Source organism: Schistocerca gregaria, chromosome X (genome assembly GCF_023897955.1).
Source record: "Schistocerca gregaria isolate iqSchGreg1 chromosome X, iqSchGreg1.2, whole genome shotgun sequence".
Classification (NCBI taxonomy): Eukaryota; Metazoa; Arthropoda; class Insecta; order Orthoptera; family Acrididae; genus Schistocerca; species Schistocerca gregaria.
This window is the reverse complement of record NC_064931.1, coordinates 125650619-125661852: the sequence shown is the minus strand read 5'-3', so window position 1 is coordinate 125661852 and position 11234 is coordinate 125650619. Positions and strand designations below refer to the sequence as shown.

The following is an 11234-nucleotide window of genomic DNA, read 5'->3' as shown; positions in this document are numbered from 1 at the left end:
TGATTCTGTCACTAAAAAATCATCCAATTCAAAACTGTTTTGCTGTGTTGGAACTTTCCAATTTTTTGCTGAAGTTGAACTTCTGTTGGGCAGCATGTTACATTAGTGTAAAAGAGTTCCCATTTTTATGCCAGTTCCACTCTGGAGGCGACATGCTGATTCAGGCCATGCTCCATAGATACCAAAAGCTATGAACCATTGCATGTACTGCCAAGAGTGTCTGGTGTACATTTTAAAATGGTCTAGGTTTCTTCTACACCCTGTATAGAGTAGAGCATATCAGAAACTGGTCTGTCAAAGTAAAAAGCTGCTAAATATAATACCAATATTTTAATAAATAGGTGCATAATTTCAACAGTATGAAATTAACAAATTTCATTTAAGAATAATGATACAAAGCATACCAGCTAAAAATGAGTTGGCAGCATACATTTACATCTGGGTTGCACAGATATGTGGACATTTTCAAAAAAATAAATTGTACAACCTCCACAAAAAGGAGAACTATGCACAATTATCCCTGAACCAAATGATGAAGTTAAGTGAGTACATTCAACATGTCTGGAACAAAAAGCTTGTTGTTGGCAGGATTCCAGTGCAGACCTGAAGTCTGGCAAACAAGTGACCACACATAGGGAATGAAAAAGTCTTCTGGTTGATCTTCTTCCACATACTTAAACTTCAGGTCAGGAAATTTCTGCAAGGAGGAATAGACAGTGCTGACAGTGTAATGAATCTATAATGGTTACAAATATAATACTATTGTATTTACTATACACAGCATTATATTAAAATTGTGTATGATACACTACAAGAGTTCTAAAGTGCCAAAATGGTAGTAAATATTTCTCACCCGCAGTTTTTCTTTATTCCACTCAAGTGCTCCTTGTTGAATGGTTTCCTGAACTTCCGCCACACTCAGATGCTTTTGAACTTGATTCAGTTTATGTGAGAAGTATGTGATAACCTAAAAGAAAATACTGAATAAGCACAATAATTTAAAATATGGTAAAAACACACTCTAAATAATGAAAGGAGGAAATGTACCCACTCGCCAGATAGTGGACGCATTGAATGGTTGACAGGCACATATGGGGAGACACTTGCAATAATCATGTGCCTGTTCCTCGTTGTGTTTGTTTGCTATTTTATTTTACTACATCTCACTGTTTAAAAATTCAAGTTTTCCAATGCATTAAAATTTGCCTTTGAGTTAGCACTTTGGCCCAGTTGTCTGATAAGAACAACACTGACTTAAAAATAATTATTGAACATTTCCTCATCTGTCGTTGGTTAATTCCACAGATTATAAAGACATAGAAACAAAGTGACTCTCTATGGTTCCTCACAATTAAGAACAACCTGGAAGCAAGGGAAGCAAACTTCAAAAACATAAAAAGCTGTTATTCATACATGTTGAAGAAGAGGAGTTATTGAGGAGCCTTTGACGTCCCGATGCCATACCTGTTTCTTTATCAGTCACTCTAATTCACAGATATTAGGAAAACCATATACTTCATAATGACAAATATTTATTCATAACTAATATATCACCTCTGTCATCAACTATATGTTCAGCAACCATGTAGTATTCACTAATGCAAACTATCTGCTATCTTCTCTTACTTTTTTCTGAAATCAATGATTTTCCATAGGTGCTCTTTACACTAAAAGTGTGAAACTCTGTTTCAGACAGCTGTTCAATTTGAAGTTTCAATTACGACTTTCACTTATTTCGTATTATTTCTACCTATGCAGTAATTCTATCAGCCTCAATTTGTGCCGTTTTGTCTGTTTCGTTTTCCAAATTATTCTGTCCCCATTATTTATACAGCTCTTGCTGCACAAATTACTGGAGCCTACTTCATTAATTCACTGAAGTATTCCCTAAATATATGTCCTAACTGTAATTCTAATTGTTTTTTTTCTTTTACAACACTTGTGTTAAACTTATTATATTCCATTTGATGTTATTTAATGCTTTTTTAACCTTCAATACCCTTTTCTGGATTTTTAAAGTCCCGAAATTTTCCGTCTCTGAACAGAGCGTAGAAGCAGCTGGGTTTTCAAAGATTCATGTTATTGTTTATTTAGTCATATATTATATAGCAAGACATGGACACAGACATAGCGGTGTGAGCTCCAAGGCCTCAAGCTAATGTCTGGCTTCACTCAGGCCACTACTACCAATAATTTTTCACTAGTGTCTGATTACATGTCATAGGAACTTACACATGTCAATGGAGCCTCAAACAACTTTATCCATAATACACTAGCATCTGAAGGCCTGGAGTGTTTGGTATGATATGAGAGCATGGTTAAGCCTCAGCAGAGCTATCTAGTCAATATCGTCATTTACTACTCTGCCGATCCTGTGTGACAGGCAACATATTTAAATCTAAAAGGTTGCATGCATGGGTACCACTCCCTTATTTCACTGCAGGCTGGTGGTAGAGTCACTCATTTACATCCCAAAAACAAGTGCCCTTTTTAGACGTAACTGTTGACTGATTTCGTTACTTCTACATATTGTAGGAATTTCTAGAACAAATCAATCTCTCTATATTGCACACAGATCCTCTGTTTGATCCCTTGCTTACACATTAAACTGTCAGATATCTGTCTCCCAACAGTATCATCTTATATCTTCTATTACATAATTCTTGACATGAGACTAATCAATGATTCTATTCTTTTCTGGGGATTGAAGGCACAAAATAGGGACATAATAACTAAAAGGAGCAGCCAAGCTCATTGTAAAGAACTATTCAGGAAACTGCATATCCTTATTGCACCAAGTGAGTACATCTACCAATCTGTTGTGCATATCAGGCAAAACATTAATCAATATTTCACTAATAGTTCTACACATAATTTGGATCTACTTTTACGAAGGAAAAACAAACAAAAAACTCAGAACAGCATTTTCTATCTAGGAGCAAAATTGTACAACAATTTGCCCAAGGAAATGAAAAGGTTACTAAAATACATCTATTTCAAAAGGCAATTGAAACATTCCTCATGAGTAATGCATACTACACAAAGTAAAGATTGATTAGAGGCCTGAGAGTACTCGTTAGTAGTGAAAGGGCATAACTATAACAACCTTTCACATTGCGACAGATGATCACAATTAAATGCTTTTACAAGAAAATTATGTACAATATTTACAAGGTGTCTCAGAAGGAATGGTCCATATTTATTGATAAGGCAGGAATGATCATGCAATCCAAAAAAGTATAGTGAACATGGGCCCTGGAATATTTAACTTAAAAGCTATGAGCACTTGTTTGACTTCACTACTGTGAAACACATCTCTTCCACTGAACAGGTACTCTTAGCTCTTAAGACGTAATTCATTTTAGAGCCCATGTTTGCTACACTTTTTTGCTTCGAATGATCATTCCGGCCATATCCCTGAATATTGACCACTCCTCCTGGCACAACATTTATAGTGTATGATAGTAATGTCTTCTCACCCTCCGAAGCTAAACATCTCACCCAACATGAGGGAATGTTGCCTCCATTTTTAGATGGCCTGAGGGGTGGGCAAGAATGCATGCATGGGAAATATTGCGTGTTTATCAGCCTGAAGTCAATATTCCAAACAGACTAGAGTCGGTGCAAGGGGCATAGTACCATGTTCATGATCTGTGACTCACCAGTGGCTGTTCTTAGCATGTGTACAGTGATGAAGTGCAATACTATCTTTTATAATATAAGCTCTCTGGAGCAAACTGCGTGTAAATCAAAGAACACTGAACAACAGGAACCAACTGAATGAGACAGGGCAGTTGTTAACACACTGAGATTATATTCTGGAGGATGGAGTTTGCTCTGCCTGGCCATCCTGATATAGATTTTCTGTGGTTTTTTAGTAAGTCATTTCAGGCAAATGCCAGAATGGATCCTTCATCAAATCAACAAAGGAACACCAGTGCCATCATCATGAGAGTGTTTGTATGCATTCTGTGCATATGTATATTTTGAGCTATGTATTTATGTTTATTTTATTATGGTGACAAATCCTATATAAGGAACATTTTGGCAGAAGGTAAAGTATTAAGGAGTAGTAGAGAGCACTCACAAAACAGTAGAAGCATTGAGTCATCAATAGAGACACACACAAAAGAAATTAAATCTTTGCTAGATTTCGGAATTAATCCTTTGACGAACTACTTGAGGAATATTTTACACAACCAGTTTAAGAAATTTTACTTCATAGGTCCCAGTAAAATCTTGGCAAGTTTTCTCCTGGAGTACTTCAGTTGTACCTACATGACAACATGCCTGTCTTTCAGAACTGGCGGAGTTTTGTCCAGTTAAATCTGCTGAGAGGAGATGCCTTCAGCCCTCTGATTAAGTTTGCTGGCAAATTACCATCATCAGTTTTAGCCAACAGCGAGCTTGAGGTGCGGGTCCCATGTGTGTACACTGGAGGGTTCTGGTGAGCAGAAATCAGTCACGTCACTCTTGTGATCCAGACCTCAAGCAGAACAAAAGTCTGTCTTGGAAATCAGAGAATCTGGATCAGCACCACATAGCCAGCCACCAACAGATCTTAACATGGACTGCCTCCTCTCCCAATGCCCACTTTCCCACCCTAGGCACACTCCATGTATCCTGTATGCTGAAATATATGCTCTGCTATCTGTCAAAATTTCCTGAGCTGCATTTCAATGTCAGTCCTGAATGCTCACTCCCAAGTCTTCATCACTCGAACAGTTGCCTGCGAGGTCAGAATCACAATCCGATCCCACCTTGCAATCCATAGGTCGACTTCACTTTTGGTTCATATTCGAAGTCAGTAAGTATTCGCCACCATTATTTCACTGGAAGCCTTGTTACTGCAGTGTGCCGTCTTTGCTGCCTTGTTAGACGTTATCCCGCGTGTACCAGTGCCATATACATGCTAGCCCCATTTTATGATTGTAGCCGGTGCAGATTGCCTGTCGCTGTGCGCTAACCTTCAGCCAGGTGCTGGGACATGGAAAAAACATGCGACAAGAGACAGAGTCAAACATGAGGGTCCTGGCCTCAGTACTTTTTCTGCCATGTAGCCAGCCACCTCCACCATGCACATCACTGCTGCGTGGGTATCACGTGTGTACAGCCCTCATAGGTGTAAAAAACTGATGATGATGTTGGTTTGGGGGGCACTCATTGAGGTCATCAACGCCCGTACAAGCTCCCAATCTTTCCAGTTCCAATCTCGTCACTTCCCGAATGATGATGAAGGCAACAAACACCCCCATCCCCAGGTGGAGAAAATTCCCGACCCGGCTGGGAATCTGACACGAGACCCCGTGATCCAGAGGTAGCAACGCTAGCCACTAGACCACGAGCTGTGGACCTCACAACTGTATCTACTGTTTCCCCCACACACCACACCATTGGTGACCACCCCTACCTATAAGCTGCAGCTCCTGTTAAGTGCCAACATATAAGTGAACAGTCCCACCTTTAGAGCAGATTACTATTCTTACGGAAATTTCTTTTTTAAAAGACCAATTACCAGTGCCTAGAACTTTAATTCAGAACAGAATTTTTGTGTTACCAGAGTGTGATTTTATACACCGTATCTGCTGCTGCTTGTCTGAATGAAAAGTATGTAGTATAGGTGTAAGTTTTGTAGGTTATTTAGTTATTGCATTTTACTGTGAAGTATCTTTAGCCATTAATGTATTAAGTTTAGGCAACTACCCTATTTTCTTTTAATAGGTGTGTCATTTGTACTACTAAATTTCATACTGGACACTGTCTAGTTAACTATCACTTATTTAATTTCATGCTTAGTAGTTTTGATGTGAAGTAGTTTCTACAAGTATATTTTTGAGAGTTTTCAATTAATATCAAAGGATATGCACCTAGCAAGAGTCTCCCAGTCATTCATGGCATTTTCTTGTTCTGTTTTGTGTCCGTACCCCAACGAGAGTAGGCTCTTAAATTTTGTTCCACAGATGTGAGAGCATTAGGGACCACACAAACACTTTCTGCTCAAGGACCATGTCTGAGAGGTCACCAAAATAATCTGTGCACTAAATCCTCTGAACATTGATGGGAATGTGTTTTTATTACAAGACCAGGTATGTAATGAATTTTGTGGGAGACTTTCCATCATCTTTTGACAGATCAAAGATATTTTGTCTACTGTGCCTACTTGCAATTTTTCTCTAACTAATAATTTATTTACAATGTACATGCTTAGCTGACTATTACACACTGAAAAAAGTACACTTGAAAAGATGATGTTGATTTTGATATGATGACAGTATATGCCTCCTGGGGATAGTAGATTTACTGATAATGGTTTCAACAGCTAGCATAGTGGTATAGCTACCAGAGTGCCATCTGTCTCTACTCTTTAATAGGGAATGCTCACAGCCAGAAGGCTCAGTGTGGTGCAAACACGTGAAGCAAGCAGGCAACCATGCAACGGAAAATGCACTTGTGCTTCCTACAGAAAACTAAGCGAGTTTTAAAAGGGTCAAATTGTGGGTTTCCAAATGGCAGGATGGTCCTTCCACAGAATTGCCACACAAGTTGGACATGCTGCGTCAGTTGTGCAACAGTGTTAGTGTGTGGTTGTGGGACTGAAGGGACCAGACTGCCATGGTCATCGGTCCAACAGTGCTAGTATGAGTTGTCACATGAACAGTTTCACTTATAGATGAGGTTCTGAATATCCATGCAGCACAGACACCCACCATGATCGTCGTATTGTAAGGGCAGCAGTGGGAGAGCGTACAGCTACCACATCACAGATAATAGGGCTTGTGAGCCCAAACGTGTCAACATGAACTGTTGCCGACAAGTGATTAGCAGTGGGATTAGAGGCACGCACCCTTCTAGCCCATCTTCCACTCACACTACAACATCGATGTGCACGACTTAACTGGTGTCATCAGAGGGTAACTTGGAAGATGGAAAGGCACGCTGTGGTCTTCAGCAATGAAAGCAGATTCTGCCTGCATACAAGTGATAGTTGTTTATGTATACAACATAGATTTGGTGAGCACTATCTCATAGAGCGCAGTTGTCCAGGACACACTGGCCCCGTACCATGCCTTAAGGTCTGGAGTGTGACAAGCTACAACTCCCGCTCACCTTTGATGTTTGCAGAAGGAATGATAACCAGTGCTTGGTATGTGCATAATGCTGTTAAGACTCGTTCTTGCAACAGAATAATGCTTGCCCATACATTGTCTGTGAAACTTACCATGCTCTGAAAGACATGCAGCAACTTTCCTGGCCACCACAATCTAGGGACTTGTCTCCAGACGAGCACATGTGGGGTGTGATGGGATGGGAACAATGAACGACTCTTACAAACTACAGGAACAGGTCGAGCAATACATATCCCAGGACAGTATTTCCCACCTGTATGATTTATTAGATGGCAGAGTCAGCACCTGCACTACTGCCTGTGGAGGCTGCACCACATACTAAGATGGGTGTTATAGCATGGATCCACAACTGGTACCTCAGAACTGCTGGTGTTACTGATCTGTAAATGCAATCATATCATGTACTTCACATGCACTATTGCAATAATAAATCTTGAGTGAACTGGAAACCTCTAAATGAGTCCACTAATTTTTTTCCGGCTGTGTATTTTGCAAAGGTTATAAATAGTCATGGATATTACAGATTTTTTGAGAAAGGATCCAGTTTTCTTTTTAAAGAGCCAACACAGAAGTGTGAATGTGCAAGAAAGAGCTGTTTAAAGATGCCCCCTCTCATCTATTGAATAGATCTTTTGTCATTAGACAATATTAAGCAATTTGCATTATTCAGCTTTGTTGCAAAATTTTGCTTTTGTATTGTATTCTCCTTGTAGGTCTCTTTTGTTAACAAGGATTTTTTGTCTGTTTTGGATTTTCTTTTGAAAGAATGCATTGAGTTTATCTCACTACAGTTTTTCCGCAATACTACTTTTTACACGTCTGCTTCGTTGAGTTTTCATTATGTTGTCATATATAGAATGTGCAGCCTCTTTTGCAGTGTCCACTCTGTTCATCTTTTATTGTTCAATGGACAATCATTCTTCAAATATTCATCTAATTTTCATAACCAATTTTCCACTGCTTTGCAGATGAGGTAAGTCCAAGGTTGGTTCAGAAGAATTTTGTTCTGTTATTTTCTTTCAAGGTGCCACTCATGCATGTTTTTACATGCATATGAATTCTGAACTGCAGTGTTCTATCACACTGTGGCCCTTATGTATTGGAATTTTCATCATCTTGAAGCAACTCTGTTGCACTTTTAATGCGCATAGCAAATTCATAGGATGATTACCCAGTGTCTTCTGAATTTTGTGTTTGCTGAAAGCCAACATGGAGGAACACTGAGATAACACAAGAATGTTACACAGAGATGTGCTCTATCGTCGTATTTCTATTTCAAGATCAAAACACATACTGTACTAACAATCTGAGCTATGGCTTCTTTAGCCTCATTTACCCTGCTGCCTTACCACAGTTTTTGAGTAAGCCTGTAGAAACTGATACAGTGTTTGGTCTTCTGTCATACGAAAGTTAAGATCCTTTCATGTACAAATCTGGTGTCACTCTGTGCAGACTGTTCTCCGTGTTTAACCTGCTGTCAGATAGCATTGTATTATTCTCTTTTTAAACATACTTAGCGTCATATCACTGGAACATACCACCAGCTGTGTTTTTAAAAACACATGCTTACTTCAAGGTTGCTTTACCAATACTGCTCCATATCCCCTCTTTTCCGATATTGCCGCATATTCACTCCTCACCCTCCCGCACCTTGCTATGCTTACCCTTCCTCTTGCCCCCTTCACACCTTCACTAACAGCATGCCATTTCTCCTCCTCTCCTCACCTTCCCCTCTTCCTAGAAATAATGCGTTCTCTCCACTTTGACCCAACCTTACACACCCATAACATGTTGTGCCTCCCGTGCCATGCAGTGCTTTACCCTGCCTACCCTTCATGCATTTGAGCCACCATTATGATTTGTTGACACCACTTGCTCAACTCTCTCCTTTCCCTCCATGCAACATGATCTTTTCCTGTCAATCAGGAGCTTATTTTCAAACATGCGCTACTGTTGTACAGAACCACATTCTACCCATGACCTTTTCATATTTTATGAACATATTATAAATTCACTGCATTCTTTCCCTTGCTTTATGTACAATTTTATGAATAAGTCCAGACTGTTTTTAGTTGTTTTGTTGTCGTGGACGCTTACATTTAATTTACCTTTTCTTGGGTTTTTTCTTGTGTTTCTCCATGTCAGTAACTTTGTATTTTGTACTTTCTTGGTGTATTTTCACATTATGCCTCCTATAGGGAATTTGTAATTGTTCATGAGTTTTCCTGTCAAACGGGCTTAGAGTAATATCAAATCAGCGGATCATAGCTTTCAATAATGTTGGTTGATGTGGTAGTGAGCAGTGTACTTACATAAGATAATGGACAGTAACGACCTGCCACAGATCTGTGCTCGAAGTACTTATTGTTTCATGTTATTATTATAATTGATATAATGAGGTTATAGCATACATGCTGACAATTTTAATTTGTGGTTCTGGGAGTTCGATAAGTATTCAAAGGGGTGCAATTTTTCTACAATTCATGAGTAACTTAAGTTGGACCTGTATGATGTCTGGCGAGTTCTTACACTACGTGCATTCACTCCACAAATATTTAAGGTCATACCAGATACGTATTTTGCAACTGGACAATACTAGGTTGAAACCTGAGCAGTAACTTATGAGAAATATTGATTATAGTTAACCAATTATCCTACACAGGGGGTATTGTCATGTTGAAGACATCATCTGTGCTAGGCTGGGTGGCTTGTGGCCTCTGAAGAAGCTGCGGACTATGCTGGCAGAAGTGCAGTTGCTGGCCTGCTGGCAGGGTCACCCAAGCTGGACTGGCCTCCATGGAGGAGCGCATCCCACACCATTTGGTAGAGTCTAGGGGTGTAAGAGGGGGGGGGGGGGGGAGGTATACACTAGGCCATCAACCCTTCCATAAGAGCTAATACCAAAATAAAAGCCTGGTCCTCCAGGTTGGAGGTTGAGCATAGCATCGATACCTCTGCCTTGTAAAAAGCTTGCCATCATGAATAATTTAACGAGGAACACTGGACTGCTCTTACGGAGATGAACTGCACCAAGAAACAGGAATATAGGTATATTTGCGCTTAAATTTTGAACATGGATAGTTCGTACACTGCTGCAGATGCGAGCTACGAGCAGTATTGTGGAAGAGATCCTACGCACTTCAGGAAATCAGGTGGAAGGGAAGGGGAGAGGAGAGAGTCCTAAGCTTAAATTCTCCCTTATTATTCAGGAAAAGATAAAAGGAAGGAAGGAAGATTGAGGTTAACATCCCATTGATACTGATCAAAGTCATTAGAGAGGGAGCTCAAGCTCAAACTGTTTCAAGTATGGGGAAGGAAATTGGTCGTGCCCTTTCAAAGGAACCATCCTGGTATTTGCCTGGAGTGATTCTGGGGAATCATGCAAAACCTAAATCTGGATGGCCAGACGGTGGTTTGAACTGTTGTCTTCCCAAATTCGAGTCTAGTGTGCTAACCACTGTGCCACATCAATCAGTAGAAGATGAAAGTCACGAGGGGAATAGAGTTGGGTTTATAGTAGCCAAATATATGTGTAGCTCTCTCATTGATTTCACTCCACATAATGAAAGAATATATACTCTGCGTGTCAAAAGCAAATTTCACCATGTGATCTTTGTGGACATATATGAACCAACTGAAGAATCAGATGAGACAGGAGTTACAAACAAAAGATGGTGAATACCATATATATATATATGAATGGTACTGTTAAAAACGCTATTGTGACAACAGCACATCAAATACCAAGGGAAACAAAGAGCCTTAGAAATGAATAATGGTATGTTGATGAATGCAGACAGGCACTGGAACAGAAAAAGGAAGCAAGACTGAAGTGCTGACAGTGAAGTACAAGATCAAATCAGGCATTATACAGGGTGTCCCACCTATCTTGTCTACCCAAAATATCTTTGGAACAATAACAGCTATTGGAAAACGACTTTCACTGGTATCAATGTAGGGCTGGGGCCCATGAATGTACATATTTGGAAACATTCTAAAACGAAAGCATGTGTATTTTTTAACACAAACTTATGTTTTTTTTTAAATGGACTTCCTATATTTTTCTTCAGGAATCGATAGCATGACAAAGCACATATACAATGGCGT

General features: G+C 39.6%; 1 protein-coding gene across 3 annotated transcripts in view; it reads right to left on the bottom strand.

Annotated features, from left to right (window-relative positions):
* Nucleotides 1-311: 311 nt before the first annotated feature.
* Nucleotides 312-11234, bottom strand: part of LOC126297837 (dymeclin) — a 167154-nt gene continuing 156231 nt past the window's right edge. For all 3 annotated transcript variants that reach the window (XM_049989089.1, XM_049989091.1, XM_049989090.1), the window contains 2 exons: nt 854-967; nt 312-697 (listed from right to left, as the gene is read on the bottom strand). In XM_049989089.1, the coding sequence (XP_049845046.1) occupies nt 539-697; nt 854-967 (273 nt within the window). In that variant the 3' untranslated portion in view covers nt 312-538. The remainder of the gene's footprint in view (nt 698-853; nt 968-11234) is intronic.